The sequence below is a fragment of the Panthera tigris genome, chromosome E2 (genome assembly GCF_018350195.1).
Source record: "Panthera tigris isolate Pti1 chromosome E2, P.tigris_Pti1_mat1.1, whole genome shotgun sequence".
Classification (NCBI taxonomy): Eukaryota; Metazoa; Chordata; class Mammalia; order Carnivora; family Felidae; genus Panthera; species Panthera tigris.
In genome coordinates, this window is record NC_056674.1 from 44,109,923 (window position 1) to 44,132,791 (window position 22,869).

General features: G+C 42.8%; 1 protein-coding gene across 3 annotated transcripts in view; it reads left to right on the forward strand.

Moving 5' to 3' along the window:
* TANGO6 (transport and golgi organization 6 homolog) overlaps positions 1-22,869 on the forward strand; it is a 190,026-nt gene that overhangs the window by 156,363 nt on the left and 10,794 nt on the right. Inside the window, exon 18 of one of the 3 annotated variants that reach the window (XM_042969157.1) lies at positions 161-711. The exons of the other annotated variants lie outside the window; for them this stretch is intronic. Within the exon in view, the coding sequence (XP_042825091.1) occupies positions 161-253 (93 nt within the window). The 3' untranslated portion in view covers positions 254-711. Of the gene's footprint in view, positions 1-160; positions 712-22,869 lie in introns of those variants that run through there. 3 annotated transcript variants of the gene reach the window in all.

Sequence of the window (22,869 nt, forward strand, 5' to 3'; positions counted from 1 at the left end):
CCTATGCTCGCTCTCTATCTCTGTCTCTGTCTCTGTCTCTGTCTCTGTCTCTCTCTCTCTCTCTCAAAAATAAATAAACATTAAAAAAATGTTTTTAAATGGAGGCATGCTGTCACCCATCCTCACACGATTGACGCAAATTTCTTTGTATTCTCTCGAGGTCTCACCCCAGTCTATGGGCCGTACATCAAATGCTCTGGGAGTGAGCTGTGGGACATGTGGGCAGGGATACACAACAATGACGAGAACTTAGTTATCAAGTCTCTTGCGGTACATCATCCAGAGAAAGAAGTTTAGAACATGCTGGGTGAGAGCTCTTGCTTCTGTGACTATTCCCAGTCATTTTATCGGTGGGCCATAGGATCCCACGAACCTCTATGCAGAATTTTTGGAGCTGTGCAGGAAAACATTCCCATGTTCCACAGTGTCAATTCTAGATGACCACATTAGCCACTCTCCACAGCTGGAGGACTCCATGGACTTCTTGAATGCATATATGGGCTTTATCAATTCCACTCCTTCTGAGCTAGAAGGAGTATCTTCCCTGTGTTACCTCCTCTACTCCCTTATCTGTTGTGTATTCCATTTAGGAAAAAATGTACAAAAGAGATCCTGACCACCGAACACCATTCTCTCACAGAAGTCCACCTGACTCACATTGGTGAGAAACATATAGTTAAAAGCCTGGAGAAGCTCCAGCTAAGGATGACCCAACAGTCACCCTCCCCCATCCTTCGAATATCTGAGCGAGTATATGACTTGCCATTGTCTTTGTGCTCTCAGGAAATTCTGATGGGCACTACTGCTCACTGATACAGAGACAGTCTTAAAAGTCTTTTTTAAAAATTTTTTAAAAATGTTTTTATTTATTTTTGGGACAGAGAGAGACTGAGCATGAGCAGGGGAGGGGCAGAGAGAGGGGGAGACACACAGAATCTGAAGCGGGCCCCAGGCTCTGAGCTGTCAGCACAGAGCCCGACACGGGGCTCGAACTCACGGAGTGTGAGATCATAACCTGAGCTGAAGTCGGACGCTTAACTGACTGAGCCACCCAGGCGCCCCTTAAAAGTCTTTTTTATTTATTTATTTATTTATTTATTTATTTATTTATTTATTTATTTATTTTTAAATATATGAAATGTATTGTCAAATTGATTTCCATACAACACCCAGTGCTCATCCCAAAAGGTGCCCTCTTCAATACCCATCACCCACCCTCCTCTCCCTCCTACCCCCCATCAGCCCTCAGTTTGTTCTCAGCTTTTAAGAGTCTCTTATGCTTTGTCTCTCTCTCACTGTAGCCTCTCTTTTTTTTTTTTCCTTCCCCTCCCCCATGGGTACCTGTTAAGTTTCTCAGGATCCACATAAGAGTGAAAACATATGGTATCTGTCTTTCTCTGTATGGGTTATTTCTTAAAAGTTTTTTTAATATTTCTATGGACTTTTATGAAATATTTAGAAATGCTAATTTCTGGCCCATCCTTGATTGGAATCCTTTGGTAAAAAATGAGGAGAGGGTGCACCTCACCTGTACTTGAATGGCTGTAGGGGCACATGCTTTTTATTTATATTTTTATTTTTATTTGAGAGAGTGCAAGTTGGGGAGAGGGGCAGAGGGAGAGAGAAAGAATCTTAAGCAGGCTCCATGCTCCGTGTGGAGCCCAGTGCAGGGCTCGATGCAGGTCTTGATCTCAAGACCCTGGGATCATGACCTGAGCCGAAACCAAGAGTCAGCTCAAGCAAAGGAGCCACCCAGGCGCCCCAGGGCACGTGCTTTTTAAAGTTCTTTAAGCAACAGTGAGTTGCTTAGTGAGAGTGAGTCTTCCTTGTCATAACTTTGGATTTCGTTTCATCAGCTACTTTTAATTATAGACATTTTGTTAAAATAGGTTTTGGTTTGAATAATGCAGTATTCTAAGTATACTTTAAGACTATGATTTGCCTGCATGTATTACATGTATTTTATAAGATACTAAACCAGAAGATACTCTGACAGAGTAGTGAACCTTATTACATAGGTTTAATTTCTGAATAAATTGAATTAAATCCAAACTATCTACAGAATTTCCTAAAATCACAGGATATTAAGAACCAGTAGCATCTGTGCCAGAGATTTACTGTTATTAGCCAATTCCAACAGCAAATAACAGCCTGATTCTTCATCCCTCAGTGCTCAGAAGCATGTCCCTCCTGAGCTGGAGGGGAGGGAATCGTTGTATTGTCCGAGTTACCGTGCTGAATGTACATGGATTCCTTTTATGACGATTGCTTGCCTTCTCATTGGTTGTCCCAGAGAGGCCTCCTCGTGAGGCTTAGTAATTCCTGTACTTCACAGACAGGAAAGTTCCAGAAACTTTAAGAACAAATACTGAAAGGCCTATGAGCAAATGGTGCTGAATATTTTTTTTTAAGCCACAGTTTCAATTGTTTTAGTCAAAACAGGATTAAGTGATTATTTTAAATTCTTTTTTTTTATTAACAACAGGTATAACAACTGAAACTGAGTGTTTATTTTCTATTAATAAAAATGGATTTTTACAAAAGTAGCAAAAAGAAAACCTCTACAAGTGCATACACACCCTGAGTGAGTGAGGGGGGAGAGAGAGAGAGAGAGAGACTGTGTGTGTGTGTGTGTGTGTGTGTGTGTGTGTGTGTGTGTGTGTGTGTGTGTCTAGTTAGTAAAGTGAGAGAAGAAGTAGAAAGCCTACCCAGATTTCTCAGATCTGTGTGTAGCCAATGAAAGCAACACTCCTGGTCTCACCGGTGCTAACATAATTTGTGGCTGTGGAAGATGATTGTCACCTTCAAAAACCCATGTGAATGGAAAACCTCTCTCCTGTTCTCTATTCTGCACTCACAGAAATTTATAAATTGTGCTCACCCAGTGACTAAAGGAAAGGAAATGGGATGAGATGAATGTAGGATTCCTCTTCCTGGTGCATCCTTAAGACCAGGTGTGTTAAATCTTGTAATCGTGGGTGTGATTATAATCAGGGGCACTTTAATGAGAAACGGAGATAACCACAAAGCTTTCAATCTAGGACTTATCTTTTCTGCTGTTTGCCCCCAGGAACAGCTGAAATGAAAGTGCCACTTTGTTGATGAAGTTGTGTGTGTGTGTGTGTGTGTGTGTGTGTGTGTGTGTGTGTGTGCGCGCGCGCGCGCATGTTTCCCTTCTAATCACTATTTTTAAAGTTACAGAATGCCAAAGATAATTCCAGGGTTCAGTGAATTTTCTCTTGCTGCTAGATGCGCCTGCTAAGGACCTCTGTGGTTCTGGCAGCACAGAAAGGAGGCAGGAAATCCAGGAAGAGGTGGATGTTCAGAAGATCAGAAGACAGATTGGGATCAGAGAGGGAAGACCTCACTACCCCCACTCAAGAGGTAGCTTTTACCTCTTTCTCATTCAAAAGTAGCCAGAACATGGGGGCCTGGGTGGCTCAGTTGGTTAAGCGTCCAACTTTGACTCAGGTCATGATTACATAGTTCATGAGTTCGAGCCTGGCATCGGGCTCTGTGCTGATAGCTCAGAGCCTGGAGCCTGCTTTGGATCCTGTGTCTCCCTCTCTGTCTGCCCCTTCCCGCTTGTGTTTCTCTCCTCTCTCTCTCTCTTCCTCAAAAGTGAATAAACGTTAAAAAAAAAAAAAAAAGTAGCCAGAATTTTGTGCAGTCAACATAATATCCACATTGGAGGGAGATATTACATACATTTTCTTATTGAAAAACTTACTTTCTCTGCTTAGCCTTATTTTGGCCTTATGGCCATGTCTGTTAACTGCTAATTTATTACCACTGTAGCCTGAAGCCTAGGAGAGGCCAGAAGGAACTCCCATTTAACCGATTCTACCTTACCCTTGCTAGAAGTTAAATTCACTAGGGATGTTCAGAGGAGGAGGTAAGTTTAGATATGTGCCTTCTGTTGGCTTCAGGGTTCAGAACAGCCTTCCTCCACGTGTGGAGGGTAAGCTGAGGAACAGAATGAAAAAATTGTGCCTAAGTATCCAGACCTTCCCAGATCTTTGCACAGTGACTTGTTTAAGTATTGTAAATATTTAGAACATCCATTTTCATAAATTCATTCCAAAGACAATAATGAATAATTGGGGTAGTAATGGCTGAGTAATAGCCGACAAGACTGGTCCTCCTTCAGATAGCAACTATAAATTCTGGACATAATATAGTAAGCAGCTACCTTGAGACACTGGAGAGCAGTCACATGCAGGCAGATTCTTATGGGGAGTCCATGCTCACAGGACAGGCATTGTATGGAGTAAGTTTCCCTTTTCTTGGCTTTTAACTTAGGAAAAAGTCTATCCGGGAGCAAATGCAATGCAGGAGGGGCACTGGTGGAGATACCACAGTTTTTCTAGCCTGGAGAACCAGGACGTTGATCTGGGGAAACCGCAGTTTCAGGACAGAGAGGGGAAATTCTGGGATGGATAGATCCTGAGAAAGGATTCCCAAATTCTGTCTGCCTGAATCTCTTCCCGAACCTTTGACCAAGCAAGTTACAGGCTTGCTTTAAAAAAGAAGAAGGAGGTGCCTGGGTGCTCAGTCGGTTAAACATCCATCTCTTGATTTTGGCTCAGGTCATGATCTCATGGTTCGTGAGATCGAGCCCCATGTTGGGCTCTGTGCTGATGGTGCAGATCCTGCTTGGGATTCTGTCTCCCTCTCTCTCTCTGCCCCTCCTCTGCTTGCACTCTGTCTCCCTCAAAAATAAACAAAACATTTAAAAACAATTAAATAAAAATAAAGATAAGTGATCTGGAATGACCAGAGGCTCTCAGAAACCTAAACCTATATTTCCTCTAGGAGCAATGTTTCAGTCTCCATTAATTCATTGTTCATGGCAACTTTGCAGAACATAACTACCATGAATAACGAGAACTGGCTATATATAATAGGAAAAAAAATTGATGATCTTAGAAAAAAAGAATGAGTACTTTGGGACTGACTGTAGTTCTAGATTTATTGAGAGAACTACTACAGTCCTCTACACAGTTTGCAGAAAGCAGACTTCCAAGAACTATCAGGTACTTGAGAATTTTGCATATGGGTTTACAGTGACTATAAATTTGGCAACATTTTATATTGAAAATTTCTCCCTTGCATTTTTTATTCTTAATATTTATTTATTTATTTTGAGAGAGAGAGAGAGAGTGAGAGAGAAAGCATGTGTGAGCAGGGAAAGAGGCAGAGAGAGAGAATCCCAGGCAGGCTCCGCATTATCAGCACAGAGCCCGACGCGGGGCTCCGTCTCCCAATCCATAAGATCGTGACCTGAGCCGAAATCAAGAGTCAGACACTCAACTAACTGAGCCACATAGGCGCTCCTTTCTCCCTTGCTTTTTAATATTAAAAGGTATTTCCTGGAGCATAGCTTTTCTTCCTTCTAATCACTAATTTTAGGTGACAAAAACCTAATCTATATTCTGTCTAGTAGGAGATAAGTAGTAGGCTTTTAGAATTCATTCCTTCAAGATGATAAACAAATCTTCTTCTTCTTCTTCTTCTTCTTCTTCTTCTTCTTCTTCTTCTTCTTCTTCTCCTTCTTTTAAGTAATCTCTGTATCCAACATGGGGCTCGAACTCACAATCCCAAGATCAAGAGTCACATGCTCTTCCATCTGAACCACCCAGGTGCCCCAAGATGATAAATGAGTCTTAACACCAGGTCCTGTCTTTAAAAATAAGCAAACCCTGGAAACATCTTCTGGAGGAAGAGTTTGGGATTAATTATTAACTGATGGCTAAGGCAGGTTCTGAGCCAAACCCAGGTCTCCACCCGGGAATGATTTTTAATTCCTTCTTTGAATCCAGAGTTGGACTCGGATGACAGAAACCTCTTCCTGATAACATAATGAGCAGTGGCTTCATGAACATTTGTGCAGTCAGAGGTTACTCTCCTACTTCACTGTCCAGAGAAAGCAAACCCTGGCTTAAAAAAAAAAAAAAAAAAAGGCTCACGTATGACGTGATGCTTTTCTGGTTACAGCAGTTACCCGTGGTCCATCTAAAAGACTGAGTGCGTGCATCCTGGGTTCACCTTGTTTCCTGTCTGTCCAGACCAAGAACTGGGACCCGAGGAGGGTAGGACACTTAATCTCTGACACGGCACAAATGGCAAGTTATAAGTAAATGGGCAAGCTGAATGGAAACTTTCCTTCCTTTTATTGGTTTTGTTCTATCCTGAAAGTTATTTTGGCAACATTTGGTGTGGTTTTGGTGCTATGTGTACAGTAAACGGGCCCAGTTCCTTCCCAGAGCCAGTTTCACACATTGCTCCTTTTAACAGATCGAAGGCTCTGTGTGAAGAGTAAATGAAAAGAACATTTATGTAAACATGACTGTGATCCAGGTAATAATTATTCCCCTGTAAACTTTGAAAAAGTGCTTGGGAGAGAGTGCCCTTCCAGGACTGAAATTAAAGAGATTCTTCCCTTCCTGGGAGCACAGGGCTATAGCCGGTTGATCAAGGCAGCAGTTCTGCTGATCATCTGCCAATGGCCAGGGCTTGGTGTTTACAGTATTGATATTCTTCATTAAAGACATTTAATAAGAATTCAGCATTTGTTAGCGGCGCCTGGGTGGCTCAGTCGGTTAAGCGTCCAACTCTTGGTTTTGGCTCAGGTCATGATCTCATGGTTCGTGAGTTCGAGTCCCACATCGGGCTTGGTGCTGACAGTGCAGAGCCTGCTTGGGATTCTCTCTCTCCCTCTCTCTCTCTCAAAATAAATAAGCTTAAAAAAGATTTAAGGAATTCAGCATTTGTTGGACAACGTTTACAATGTCAAAAGAGACGGTGGCTTAGAGGGACTTTCAAATAAGTCATAGGTTTATAAATGGTCTCTTCCCCCCAAACACTTCCTTCTTTTCTCTCAGACAATATAGTTGCTTCTCCTCATTTCATTCTTAGAAGACGGGATCCTCTCGGGCTCCACAGTAGTTTCCTGGGTCTGCCTATCAAAGTGCCACTGACAACAGAACTTTGTTGTCTCGTAGTTTTGGAGACCTAAAGGTCCGAAATCAAAGTGTTACAGGGCCATGCGCCCTCTGAAACCTGTAGGGAAGTTCTTCCTTCCTTCTCGCTTCCGGTGCTTTGCAGGCAGGCTTCGGCATTTATTGGCTTGTAGCCACATCGCTCCAGTCTCTGCCTTTGTTGTCACATGTGTTCTCCTTGTGTGTCTCTGTCTTCACATGGCTTCCTTCTTCTCAGGACACCAGTGCTGGATTAGGGCCCCCCTACTCTACTATGACCTTAACTAGTCACATCAGAACAACCATTTCCAAATAAGGTCACATTCTGAGGTACTGGGGGTTAGGACCTCATGGTATCTTTTTGGGGGGGAACACACGTTTCAACCCATAATTCCATAGTGCTCTCTCTTTTGTGCTTATGCTTCTCCACCTCTTCATCACTGCCACATCTTAAGAAGCCTGTTCTGGGGGGTGCCTGGTGTCTCAGTCCGTTAAGTAGCCGATTCTTGATCTCAGCTCGGGTCATGATCTCATGGTTTGTGAGTTCAAGCCCCACATTGGGCTCTGTGCTGACAGTGCAGACCCTGCTTGAGATTCTCTCTCCCTCTCTCTGCCCCTGCTCTACTTGTTTTCTCTCTCTCTCTCTCTCAAAATAAATAAATAAACTTAAATTTTTTTTTTAAAAAAAGAAGCCTGTTCTGTGTAGGGTATCTCTTCTTTGTCACAGTCTTACTTTTTTTTTTTTTTTTTGTCTTCTTACTTTTTTTTTTTTTTTTTTTGTCTGCTTTAAGGGCCTGTACCACATACTGTACCCTCAGGAAGACCAGAGAAGCAGTGTTTGTGACATGCTTACCTTGAAAGAACTTAATTCTGACACTTGACTAGAAAGAATAAGGAGGAGCATAGAATAATTTTTTGGACTCTTGGCCTTGGTGCAAATCTCTTAACCCCCCTGAACCTCATTTGCACATCCGTCCCATCCCCCTGACACAGATGTGGCAAGAATTAGAAGGGATAACTTGGCAAATGCTTCACACTGTGAAGGGTTGCCAATATGAAAGATGACAGTGATGATGACTACGACTCATCTCGGGTGGTGGCGGTATTGTCATTGCTATTACTACCCCCACCGCCACCACCACGGCCACTACTACTATGTCATCCTTAGATTTGCTGGGGTTTTGAACAATATTTTTAAATCCACCAAAGGTAATTTCATATTTGTTCTGAATGAATAGGCAAGTATTTCCTGGCTGGAACTTTTAGAACCTTACACTTTGTCACACCAGGCTCACACCAATCGGTCATCTCAGACTTGGGAAGATAGACTTTATTATGTGGAATCCAGCCTTCTAACTCTGTGCAAGGATCTCATGATTGCATATGCCACCTCGTTCTTCCTCATGGACAACGACTCGACTGGAAAAGTATAAGAACCTAGATGCTTTGGGGGCACTTGGGCGGCTCAGTTGGTTAAGCATCTGATTCTGGATTTCAGCTTAGGTCACGATCTCACAGTTCGTGAGTCCAAGCCCCACGTCAGGCTTGCGCTGACAGTGAGAAGTCTGCTTGTGATTCTCTTTCTCTGCCCCTCCCCTGCTCATACCCTCTCTCTCTCTCAAAATAAATAAATAAAACTTAAAAGGGGGGGGCGGCGCCTGGGTGGCTCAGTCGGTTGAGCTTCTGACCTGGGCTCAGGTCACGATCTCACGGTTCATGAGTTTGAGCCCTGCATCAGGCTCTGTGCTGACAGCTTGGAGCCTGGAGCCTGCTTCAGATTCTGTGTCTCTCTGCTCCTTCCCTGCTTGCACTTTGTCTCTCCGTCAAAAATAAATAAACATCAAAGAGGGAGAGAGAGAGAGTGAGAGAACCTACATGCTCTGCAGTTACTGAACCAAAGGACTTAATATATGTCCAGACATGATTTGACTTCCAACACTCCCTTTCTTCTGTATCACTATGAGGCAGTGGTTATAGCACCACAAAATAATAATAATGCTGTCTGCTTTCATAAAGCAGACACTGAGCTAGGTGCATTATTGGACTATCTCAGTTGATTCTCTCAGGAGCACTGAGGGGTAGGTGTCCCCATTTTACAAATGACTAAAGGAAGACCCTCAGAGATTAACCTGTACTCTACCTGGCTTTTCTGTTCCCTAACTTTATTTTTGAGAGACAGCATGAGCAGGAGAGGTACAGAGAGAGAGTGGGACAGAGGATCCGAAGCTGGCTCCGTGCTCACAGCAAAGGGCCCAACGTGGGGCTCAAACTCACGAACCATGACATCATTACCTAAGCTGAAGTCATACTCTCAACCAACTGAGCCACCCATGTGCCTCTGGGCCACTGACTTTTTAAATTTTTTTTTTTTTAACGTTTATTTATTTTTGAGACAGAGAGAGACAGAGCATGAACGGGGGAGGGTCAGAGAGAAAGGGAGACAAGAATCCGAAACAGGCTCCAGGCTCTGCGCAGTCAGCACAGAGCCCGACGCAGGGCTCGAACCCACAGACAGCGAGATCATGACCTGAGCCGAAGTCGGCCACCCAACCGACTGAGCCACCCAGGCGCCCCGGCCACTGACTTTTTAAAGAAAGAGTAAACAGGGGAGCCTGGCTGGCTCGGTCAGGAGACCATGCAACTCTTGATCTCACAGACATGAGTTCAAGCCCCACAATGGGTGTAGAGTTTACTTAAAAATAAATAGAATAGAGTAAAATAAAATAAAATAAAATAAAATAAAATAAAATAAAAGCAAATAAAGATTATTTTAAAGCAAATCAGTACACCAGTAGTTGATGAAAGTATCCACTAAGCAATCACCAGTTTCTTTGCCATGGTGAGAATATTTAAAGTAACATTTTAGTTAATCAAGACTTGTACCAAGTTCCATTTCCTATTCAGCCATCTACATTTTCTGTAAATAGCAAAGTTCTCATCACTTCTGTGTGGCAAGGGGTTGCCAGGAAAAACTATGGTGATTTTTTACACCTGTTATGTATGTTTAGAAGCTTGTCTTATTCTGTTAAAGCCCAATATAATTTTCTATCTTTTCCTTTCTAAGACCCAGTCAGACCAGAAGCACAACTTCTCAAATGTTCGTTCCCACACAGTAACAATCAGATGTTTAGTCATTAATGAATGCCTGTTTTTCCAAGGATCTCTACCATCTGTCAAATACAAGATTTGTATATGGGATAGTAATTCAGATATCATACCCTTACATCACTGAGTTAAAGAGGGTTTATAGCTAGAAAACCCTGGATAGTATCCGGGGCATTTTTCAGGGGCGTATTTGTCCCAGGATCTGAGCTAGCGTCTGAGAGAGGAAGGCTAGAAGGTGTCAGGCGAGGAGTGTGCCAGGCTGGAGTCAGAGCCAACCTAAGGGAAGTTGAATGGGAGAAAGGCAAGGCCAGGTCCAGGCAGATGAAGACACTCCCACCAGGCCACGGCTGCTGATCTAAAGGGAGGTAAATGAGTGCTGTGTTCATTGATAGCGTAATAGCCCCATTCCCCCTTGCCTCGTATTTTGTTTAATCTCATTTAATCTTAAATGGAGGTATAACTCATATCTATAAAATTCACCTTTTTAAAGTGTGCATTTCAGGGTTTTTAGTGTTTTATAAAATTGTTCCAACACCACCACCATCTAATTCCAGGGCATTTTCATTACCCCCCAAAAGAAGCCTTGTAGCCAAGAGCAGTCATTACCCGCCATTTCCCCGCTTGTCCCCAGCTCCTGGCCACCACCAATCTACCTATTGTCTATGGATTTGCCTTTTCTAGACATTTCATATCAAAGGAATCACATAATATATGGCCTTTTGTGCCTGGCTCTTTTCACTTAGCATAATGCAGTCAAGGTTCATCTTGTATTGTAGCCTACATTGGGATTTCATAACCTTTTATGGATGAATAATATTCCATTGTATGAATATACCATGTCTGTCTATCCATTCATCAGTTGATGGACATTTGGGTTATTTCCACTATTTGGCTATTTTAAATAATGTTGCTGTGAACATTTGTGTGCACACTTTCATGCAAACATATGCTTTCATTCTCATGAGTATATGCCTAGGAGTGGAATTGCTGGGTCATATGGTATCTCTGCATTTACCTTTTTCAGGAGCTGCCAGACTATTTTCCAGCTGCATCATCTCCCATTCTCAGCAGCAATGTCTGAGGGTCCAAATCCTCCACAGTCTGATTAACACTTGTTACTGTCTTATCATTTGCTAGGATTATCGCCACCCTAGTGAGTGTGAGGTGGTGTAGTTTAAATTTGCATTTCCCTGGTGGCTAAAGACGTTGAGCATTGTTTCATGGATTTATTAGCCATTTGGATATCTGCTTTGGAGAAATGTCTATTCAGAATCTTTGCCCATTTTTTAAATTGGGTTACTTGTCTTTTTATTGTTAGTGTGTTTGTTTTTATTTTTTTTTTTAGTTTTTTTTAACGTTTTATTTATTTTTGAGACAGAGAGAGACAGAACATGAACAGTGGAGGGTCAGCGAGAGGGAGACACAGAATCTGAAACAGGCTCCATGCTCCGAGCTGTCAGCATAGTGCCCGACGCGGAGCTTGAACTCACTGACCGTGAGATCATGACCTGAGCCGAAGTCAGCCGCTTAACCGACTGAGCCACCCAGGCGCCCCATATGTGTGTTTGTTTTTTAGTTGGGATTTTCATATCTAAAAATGTCATTCATAGTTTTACAAAGCTTAAATCAAAGATCCATAGTCCCATCCTCCCTTTTACCCTCCATTCTCTCTTCCCATTAGCAACTGTTTTCAATTTGATTAGCTGTTTCTTTAAGTGTTTACTTCCATATTTCTTTTTTTAAATGTTTATTTTTGAGAGAGAGAGAGAATGAGTGGGGAGGGACAGAGAGAGATGGAGACACAGAATCTGAAGCAGGCTCCAGGCTCCAAGCTGTCAGCACAGAGCTCAACGTGGGGCTTGAACTCATGAGCCATGAGATCATGACCTGAGCCAAAGTTGGATGCTTAACTGACTGAGCCACCTACGCACCCTAACTTCCATATTTCTTTATTTTTATTTTTTTATTTCTAGAGAGAGACTGTCTGCAAGTCAGGGGAGAGGGACAGAGACAAAGAGAGAGAGAGAGAGAGAGAGAGAGAGAGAGAGAGAGAAGAGAAAGAGAGAGAGACTTTTAAGCAGGCTCCACTTGCAGTGCAAAGCCTGAAGCGGGGCTCAATACCACGACCTGAGCTGAAATCAAGAGTCAGATACTCAAAACTAGGGGCACCTGGGTGGCTCAGTCAGTTAGGCATCCAACTTTGACTCAGGTCATGATCTCACTGCTCATGAGTTCGAGCCCCGCGTCGGGCTCTGTGCTGACAGCTCAGAGCCTGGAACCTACTTCGGATTCTGTGTCTCCCTCTTTCTCTGCCCCTCTCTCACTCACGCTCTGTCTCTCTCACTCTCTCGCAAAAGTAAACATTAAAAAAAATTTTTTTTAAAAGTCAGTTGCTCAACTGACTGAGCCACCCAGGTGCCCCTACTTCCATATTTCTAAGTAGCATGCTTACATTGCTATTTCTTGATTTTTCAACACACTTTTTGACTTCCTGCTAGATCTAATATGTACAAGTGGGACTTCGTCAGTGATTATGTTCCTAAGGTCCAGAAGACTGGCCTGCAGTGAGAATCAATGAAGCAGCATAGTGGCTTAGACTTAGAATGTAGATTCTAGAGCTAGAATGTCTAGGATTGAATCCTAGCTTTACAACTTACTGGCAGTGAGACCCTGCACAAGTTAGTTAACCTCTCTGTGCCTCGATTTCCTCATCTGTAAAAATGAGGATAATCATAGTACATAGGGTTGTTTTTTAAAATTAAATGACCAGGGGGTGCCTGGGTAGCTCAGTCGGTTAAGTATCTGACTTTGGCTCAGGTCATGATCTCACCGTTCATGAGTTCGAGCCCCGCATCAGGCTGTGTGCTGACAGCTCAAAGCCTAAAGCCTGCTTCCGATTCTGTGTCTCCCTCTCTCTCTCTCTCTCTGCCTCTTCCCAGCTTGAGTTCTCTTTCTCTCTCTCTATCTCTCTCTCTCTCTCTCTCTCAAAAATAAACATTTAAAAATTTTTTAAGATTTTTTAATTAAATGACCTTATGTATATAAAGCATTTAGAACGTATAGGTTCTAAAAGCTCAATATGTATTAGTATTATTATTAATATGCCCCAAATATATGCACTCTCCTTCCCCATTTTCCCTATACAATTACATTACAGTTTTTGCTATATCAACGTTTAGTGTTTATGTTACTATGACTGTAAATATTATCCACAACTGAGCCATATTATCTACTATGGTTACATTTCCTTTCTTGTATGAATTTTGGATTTTTCTGATGTTAATAAATGTCTCAGGTTTATTTTTGTTACTTTTCTGTGAACCTATTACCAATTTGTCCCCCATGCTAAATGTTTATAAATCTCTTAAAAGATTCAAACATATCAAGTGCTCTAATAGTTTCACCTTCTGAGAGACATATCTCCTATAATCTTTCATTCGCTTGCTCTTGTGTGGACTAGTTACTTTCTAAGACTACTGCAAGATTTAAGAACACAGCACTTACAAGTTAACAATGCTTTGTGTGCATGGGCAATACTTATGGACTGGTGAACTTTATAGGAGGGTGATGATATAGCCAAGTCATTTCATTAGGAGACTTACTTTCACTGGTAGATATCAAGACTCTCTGAAGTTGTTTTCTTTGGGGCTGGTCAGAGAATTTTCTGTTCTTCTACCTAGAGGATGTGAGCCCAGCTGCCAGGGTTATGGAAGATGAGTGGAAGAAGGAGGATGGCAGTCTCGTCATTTTGTATGCAGGTTTTCACTTAATCCTTCTATTTTCAACATGGTAGCCTCATCCTTATCAGTACCTGATGTCTGTCTATCCATAGTCTCTTTGGTTGGATCCTCTAAAAGGGTAAACTCCAAGCTTCTGCTGTGGTTGGGGAAGGGCAGTTACCTGGGTACACAAAATGGAAGGCATCAGGCCACCTACTTAGTACTCAAACAGACTTCCAACCAGGGCTTCTGTTCACCTCCATTTTAAGAGGTGAACTTTTTTGAGTTTCTGTGGTACATTAGGCTTGCTTCTGGGTTTAGTGAATCGATTTTTTATCCAAACCAAGACACTTTTGAGAGAGAAAGAGGACACTTATTAATTATGTAAGTGCAACAGATGTAAAACATATTAACCTGGGCAAATCAGGATTATGACCCTAGAATTCATCCATCTGCTTTCTAGCATCAAAACTTTTCTTGCTATTGCCTTGTTAGTGCTTTTTGTTCTGATAGCTTAATGCCATTTTTTCTCCCTTTGCTGTCCTTTTAGTGGGGTTCCAGGAAAGAGGACTGGTGTGTGCATGTGTTCAGTCCACCCTTTGAGACGGCAGCTTCTGTTCTTCCCTCTTATAGATGAAGAAAGTAGGTATGGAGGACATATGTGACTATAGTCAGAACTCTTTTGGTTTTAAGCAGCAGAAACCTAGTCTGTTTCTTTAAGCAACAGAAACTAGCTTAAGCAGAGAACTTTTTAGCCTGCGAGATCCAAAGAAGGGCTGAATAGTCATGTTGTGGGAAAATATGGATGGAGCTGGCTACCCGTGACTCCTAGAATCAGGAATTAAAATGCCCCATATCTTGTCTCTGCTTCTTCTGTATTTCATCTTTGTTCTTTTGCACTGGCATCTAGCTTTCCTCCTGTGGCAGCAATATGACCACTGACAGTGACCCATGGTTGCTCTTACACCCAACACTCAGAGATTCCCTCCCTACCTGGCCCCAAATGCAAAAATTCCAGGAAAGAAACTTAACATTCCAGCTAGGATCAGATGCCCATCCCCCTATCGACCAACGTAGATGGGCCAGGTAGGGTATATGGAAATGCTGTTTTGTGTAAAACCACGTTCAGCCTCCATTGTACCCATCTGTGAGAGAAGAGCTGGGGTCAGTGCCTAGGAGTAGGGGATAGTCCCATAGATTGCCGCAACAGTAACTTGGCCAAATCCTATGACAGTAGTGATGGGTTTGAGAAATAAAGCCAAAAAGATTACAACTCAGTACCTTACTGTGACTGCTAAAATATCAACGTTCAACCTTTTCTAGTGATAACATACATGACAGTTTGGAAGCCCTGACATTTAAGACTGTACCCTTTCTGCCTCTTCTGCACCATCATTTGCATAGATCTACATATGTTAGAACTTGGTTTGTCTTCCTCTTCTGCATCAGACACACTATTTTATTTCCTGTAGGATAGCCTATTCTTTGCCCTTCTTATCCTTTTTTTTTTAATTTTATTTTTACATAATCTCTATACCCAGTGTGGGGCTCAAACTCACAGCCCCAAAGTCAAGAGTCACATGCTCCTCTGACTGAGCCAGCCAGGCACCCCTTACCCTTCTTTCCTGATGTAAAAAGGCCAAGAAGAAAGAAGAAAGTATTGTCAAACTCAGAATTTATACACACACACACACACACACACACACACACACACACACACACACATATATATATAAAGTTTGTTTATTTTGAGAGAGAGAGAGAGAGAGAGAGAGAGCGAGCATGAGAAGGGGAGGGGCAGAGAGAGAATCCCAGGCAGGTTCCACACCATCAGCACAGAGCCTGACATGGGGCTTGAACTCACAACCTGCGAGATCACAACCTGAGATGAAACCAAGAGTCAGATACATAACCACCTGAGCCACCCAGGCACCCCCAAACTCAGAACTTTAGAATGTTAGAGGTGGAAGAGGACTTAGAGACTCCTTAATTTTATTTCACAAAAATTTTCCTTGGCTTATTAACTTATGAGTTGTTCCTCTGACATGAGGTCTTCATGGTCAAATAAGTTTGGAAAATGCTGCATATGACTATATGTTTTTCTCTTGGCGATTAGGTACATGTTAGCCTATTAAAGAGTCTGAGAAGGCCTGCAGCAAAGAAAACTAACAATTCCTCAACTCCTTTACCAAGGAACCCTTTTTTCATTATAAGCATGCCAAGTAATAATGTTCCATGGAACATACTTTGGGAAATAATCCAACTGCTTATTTTATGAATGAGGAAATAAAGTTCATGAAGAGACAGTGGTTACAAATTTCCAAAGCTAATGCCAGGAAGAACGAGCAGTCATTTCCATTTGTTCCTGGTCACTTGCATTGGCCAAGTGCTAATAAAAAGATAGCATCTCTCCCTCTTCCTTTTACTTAATTCACTCATTCACTTGGAACAAGGTTCGTCTTATTCTCCAGGGTATCTTAGGTGACATCATAAAGGGAGCACAAGTTAAAGCACCAGATTTGGGAGTATCTGCTGTCAGCTCCCTTTCTCTTGATCAGACCCAACACACTTTTATTATAACAAATTATTATACCAAATATTTTGTTGTTTCCCCTTTATTCTCCTGAAATGAAATTTGTAACTTCTTTACCTACATGTATATTTTATTTTATTTTTAATGTTTATTTATTATTTTGAAAGAGAGACAGAGCGTGAGCGGAGGAGGGACAGAGAGAGAGGGAGACACAGAATTGGAAGTAGGCTCCAGGCTTTGAGCTGTTAGCACAGAGCCCGATGCAAGTCTTTAACCCACGGACTGTGAGATCATGACCTGAGCTGAAGTTGGTTGCTTAACCGACTAAGCCACGCAGGTGCCCCAACCTACATGTATATTTTAAAAATCAACATAATGCCCCAACTATAATATATAAAGGAGGAATAAAAGGCTAAGAGTTTATGATAAAATAACATGGTTTCTTTTTTTATTTTCTTAATATTTATTTATTTTTGAGGGAGAGAGAGACAGAGCATGAGCAAGGGAGGGGCAGAGAGAGAGGGAGACACAGAATCCGAAGCAGGCTCCAGGCTCAAAGCTGTCAGCACAGAGCCCAACGCGAGGCTCAATCTCACAGACCGTGAGATCATGACCTGAGCCGAAGCCAGACCCTTAACTGACTGAGCCACCCAGGTACCCCCAAAATAACATATATTTTGATATATAAATGTCTAGGCCAACTCTAAGATATGATGAACTATTATTTGGTTGCTCTTGTATGTAGAGTCGTCATGAATGTAACACCTACAAATACAAAATCATACAGATATCAGACGAGCAGCTCAGAAGTACATTGTAGAGCTTGATTTTCCGAAAGAGTAAACTGCTGTCTATAAAATTCTAAACAAATGAAAATATTATTTTCTCTTAGTTTATATGGTAGTTGCAATTCTGAAACTCCATAAAAATACTTTGAGCATTTACTCTATGATAGCACTTATATCTAAGTGCTTTACATTAATTAATTCACTTAATCTTCATTGTCCATTTAAGTATGATTAATATCCCCATTTTTGACATGAGGAAACTAACAGAGAAGATAAGTAACTTCTCCAACAACTAGTAAGTGGCAGAGCAGTAGTAGATAAACCCAGGCAGCACGGACAGGCCTGAATGTTCAGTGACTGTCATCTGAAGGACTCAGCGACCAAATCACTTGGGCATTTTCTGCACAAATCGGCCAACAGAAGGCTGCTTCAGATCCTGGAAACCTGATACCCAAAAGGAAAACAGGCCAGACTACCTCCTGACAGCTTATTTACTGTCTGCTCTGGAGAAGGATGGAACAGTGAGAGGACAGTGTTTGGGGCTGGCCTTGGACCCAGGTGCCCTGACCTCCCAGGACCTGCCAGAGTGAACTCTTCACAGAGCAGAGACAGGAAACAGCCCTGGCTTCCTTTTACCCTACCACATGTTCCACTATCTCTTGCCAAAAGTTCAGGCCAACCATGGACTACGCCATCCAGCAACTTCCCCCAGTGTATACAGAACTGAAAAAAGCAGGGAGCAGACCGAACACCTTCAGGGCTGCTAGGCTGGGGAGTACGAGTCCTGGGACTTTCCTTCTGCCCTGCAGCCTGATTGGAATCATTTCTTCCTGTAATAATCAGATGGGCCTCTGGGTTGGAAAACCCACGTCTCTTTGCTTCATCCTCTGCAGGGAAGGAGTTCTGACCCTACCCTCCTTGGAGTGAAATGACAGTTAGAATTGATGCTCTGGAGTCTGTTCCAGCTCATTGCTCATTGCTCCATGGTTTGTTTGCTCTTAGCAAATCTGCTCTGAATACATTGCATGTTCTTTGAGGGTTAGTATTTAATAATAGAACATTTATTAAGGGCTTATGTATGGCAGGCAAAGCACCAGCTTCTTCACATTCATGATCTCGTGGAATCCTCCTAACAACCCCTCTGAGATAAACATGCTTATTAACTCTATTTACAGATAAGAAAATTGAGGTCCAGAATACTTACATTTAGATGCACAGGTCACACAGCCAGTAAGAGGTAGAACTGAATACAAACTCAGGCTCCCTTATTGCCAGCTTGGCTGTTGTGACGGAACTAATTAGAACTGGCCTGAGATGATACTTGAGGAAGAGGTAAACTGTTACAGGTATATTGGGACAAACTTGCATTCCTACGACTTCTATTTCCTTAACCACTCCACTTGCTTCGACTCTGTAATTCTCCAGGGTTGACAGGTATTCATTCAGTCAGCATGGTAGGGGAACTGCAGCTAGAGAGATCTTTCTGAAATGCAAATCTGCTGAAGCCTAGTCCCCAGCTAACATTTTTACCCTGATCCATGAGATAAAAACCAGGCTTCTTCACATGACACACAAGGCCCTTTATATTCTGGATCTCCCCCCCGACTTCTCTGTCTCCTCCGTACTTCTCCTCAAATGCCCTGACAACCTCATGCCAGCCCCAGATAATCTGCAGACTGTTTCTTGCCGACATCTTGGTCTCTACTAAATGTTCGTTTATTTATTTTGAGAGACAAAGTGCATGAGCAGGGAAAGGGCAGAGAGGGAAAGAGAGAATCCCAAGCAGGCTTCTGTGCTGTCAGCACGGAGCCTGACCTGAGCCAAAATCAAGAGTCAGATGCCTAAGCGACTCAGCCACCCAGGCGTGCCAGTCCCTACTATTTCTTATGCCACAAATGCCTTCTTTTCCCCTCACCTGTCCATCTGATTAGCTTTTTTTCATCCTTTAGGACTCTACTTAAATTTTACACTCTTTGTGAAAAGCCTTTCCTGGTTTCTCAGGTGAAATTAGTCCTCGCTTCTCCAGGCTCCACAGTACTTTACATATCAGCTCTGGACTAGAGGAGATAGTGTGATGATTTCTTCATGTTTGATGCCAACAGGTGACTGTGAACCCCTGAACACACCAGCCACCTTTTTTTTTAAATTGTGGTAATAGAAACATAACACAGAATTTACCATCTTAACCATTAAAATATTTTTCTTTTATTTTTTTTATTTTTAGAAAGAGAGCATGAGCAGGGGAGAGGGGCAGAGGGGGAAAGAGAGAGAATCCTAAGCAGGTTCCACGCCTCTTGTGGAGCCCAACATGGGGTTCGATCCCACGACTCTGGGATCAGGTGCCCCTCATCTTAACCATTTTTAAATGTACAGTTCAGTAGCTTTAAGTATATTCATACTACTGGGCAACCAGTACCGCCACCCCTCCACGGAACTCTTTTCATCTCTGTACCCCTTAAATACTAACTCTCATTTTCCCCTCCCTCAGCGCCTGGCAATCCCCATTCCCTCTGTCTGTGTGAATTTGACTACTCCTTCCATTCACTTTTGTATTCCCCACATCTCACACACTGCTTTGCACAAAGTAAGTACTTAATGAATGTTTGTTGAGAGAGTGCACGAAATCTTTTCTCTAAGAAGCATGGAACACATCTCTTAAATTTCTTTCCACCTGCCTTTATGATAAATAGATTTGCTAGATCTTCAACTGGAAATTCTGGGATTTCCAAGCTCTTCCAGTGTTCAGGTTTCCCAAGAGCAGAAGTTGTCGAAACAAGTTCTCACTAGGAGGGAATTTTACCCTCCTTTACTTAGAAATGCCTAAAGTTTTCATTGCAGTTGGGTTGTAGACATGCTGTCCAAATCAGCTGGGAGAAGAAGAACTGAGGCAGAGTGATAGGATGCATATGGATGCTCCGCCAGAACCTTCTGCATTTCACAACTTGGCTTCTTGACACACACACACACACACACATACACACACACACCCCATAGATATACTATGTGTGTGCTATATGTATAGCAGTATATGTGTATGGGTATGTATATATATACACTTCTGTTCAAAGTTCTAACGCATGTATTTCCCTTAATTCCTCCCATCTGGGCAAAGGTTTCTGCCATAATTCCAGCTAACGTAGCAACAGAGACAGCTGCATTTGTTTTATCCTTTCATCTTCTTGAAGAACGCATGTTGGTAGCCTGTAACTTTCTATGTCTTCAGAATCGCACTTCACGTACACATTGTTTAAGAAGAAATTTTTTAAATATTTTGGAAAAACGATGCAGTGCCAATTTGTGGATCAGAAATGATTTTGAGGGGCACCTGGCTGGCTCAATTGGTGGAGCATGTGACCCTTGCTTTCAGGGTTGTGGGTACAAGCCTCACGCTGGGTGTAGAGATTACTTAAAAATAAAATCTTTTTTTTTTTTTTTTTTTAGAGAGAGAGCACAACTGGTAGAGGGAGAGAGAATCTTAAGCAGGCTCCATGCTCAGCACAGAGCCTGATGCAGGGCTCAATCTCATGATCCTGATATCATGACCTGAGCCGAAATCAAGAGTCGAATGCTTAATCGGCTGAGCCACCCAGGTGCCCCTAAAAATAAGATCTTAAAATGATTTTGACCCCATTCCCTTTGGAAAATAAAAACCTGACTGTTGATAGTTAAGAAAATTCCAAGAAGTGTAATAGGTTATGTCCAAATCACGTCACCCTTATTAAACTGGCACTTAGATTTTTCCCAGGCAGTGTTGTTACTTTCGAAACCATGGTGTAACTCCTAGTCTCCCACCCAGGGTTTTTTCCTAACCTCCCACACTACTGCATCCTGGCTCCTTATTAGAGTCACCTGGAGAGCATAAAAATCATAAAAATAAATTAAAACATTTTTTAAAAAGCCCTTAGTCCTAACCCCTATGAATCTGAGTCTTAGGTGTGAGGTGGGGGCCCAGACATTTTAAACATTCTCCAGGGAATTGTAATGTGTAGCAAGGGTAGGAAATCACTACGCTAGAATGATGCTGTTGTGCAGAGGCAACATGTGGGCTTTGTAGCCATACTTTGGTGTGGGTAGCAGGGTTCTTCTTTCTGGTCTAGTCCACACCATGTACGTATTAGTACATAATGCAAACCCCATCAGGACCTCTGATGCGTCAGTGACTGGTTTTCTCTGGCCTTTGGTTCCTGAGGCATTGTGCACAGAGTCTAGAATTCCATTGAGTAGATGCCCTCAAGAGAGTGTCCTGTCCTTCCCCTGTGGACGATTTCAGCTAGACCTGAAACTGTGTGATCGGGGTTTGCCTGGGGTGATGCAGGATGCCCCAAAAGAAACCCAAACCTATGGTCAGCCAGTAGCCCAGTTACAGCTCCCCCTGCTCCCTGCCCAGGCTCCATCCAAATAAACAACTTTGATGGGGCAGGGAAAAGGTCAGATTTTCTCCATCGCTTCCTTTTGCATATTGGATTTCCTAGTAACTGCACATATTTAAAAGCAAGGTTTATAGAGTTAGCCCTGACGCAGGTTTGAACTCTGGCGTGTCCTGGAGCAAGTCACTGAAACCGCTCTAAATCTTCTTTTCCCTAATTTTAAACTGAACCTAACAGCACCTGTCTTATAGGATTAAATGAGATACTGTGTGCGAAGGGCTTAGCACAGTGACTGAAACGTCATATAAACACTCAGTAAGTAAATGGTAGTAGTGAGCCTTTTGCAGGCATTCATCCCGTGGGAGGCATCAAGCTCAGGCGGGGAGCAGGACTGGGGTCCCTTAGCAGGGTGTTTGCTGGGGAGAGCCTCCCAGGCCAGCAAAGTGGAGCCCTTTCCCCACGCGAGGTCACGGAGCACAGTTTAAAAGCTGAGATTGTAATCACCTTTTAAGGACAAAGCTCCCCATCTCCTCTCCCACAAGCAGCAGCCTGCTGCCTTTGCACACACTCCGGCCATTTTTCCTGCCTTCTTTGTTCTATTTCCGTGCCTGTGGGGGTGAAGGAAAGCTGCCGCCTTCCTCAGGTTGCTATTTAAAGACATTGTGAAAGATGCTGCGGCGACCGCTCCTGGCCCTGCCACTGAGAGAGGGATACAGCCCAGTGGGCACGGGTCTGGCCCCTCGAAGCCCTGGATAGCGTGCCTCAGCCTCAGCCAGCCTAAGGGCACGCCGTTAGGGGTTGCGTCGGTGAGTCTGATCGCCCACTTTTTGTTTAGGACTCCCGAACTGTCACCCCTACCAGGGGTTAACCATAGTGTCTGTCTTGGTCTTTGTCCCTAAACTGCCAACCTGCCTACGTCCCTGCATTTTCGGCACTTGACCAGTTAAAAATCTCCCCCTTCCTTCTTCAGTGAAAATCACACATGATACTCCCCTCATCCTCTCCCCACCCTTTCTCCAATTTGCACTTGAGATACCCTCCGCATTTAACAGCCAGACACAAACCAGAAAGGGTAAAAATGCCATTTATCTCTAGGTCTAGCAGAGAAAAATACTTTGGAAATAAAAGGGTTTTGAAAAGCTCAGTAACCTCCGGTTAATAATAATGCTTCCGTGAACTTCAGCATGTTTGAGAGTCTCTGTCAGGCATGGATAGAAATCTCTTAGACAATAGTAATCCTGTCTTTCCTTGCCGACCTTTCCATCGTTTTTTCAGTGAGGTGCCTCAAAAGCCCAGTCTTTCTATTTGAATCAGTCTTAATTTCTTTTTCATACACCCATCAAAGTGAAGGTTTGGGTTTTGTCAGTAAAGCATTTA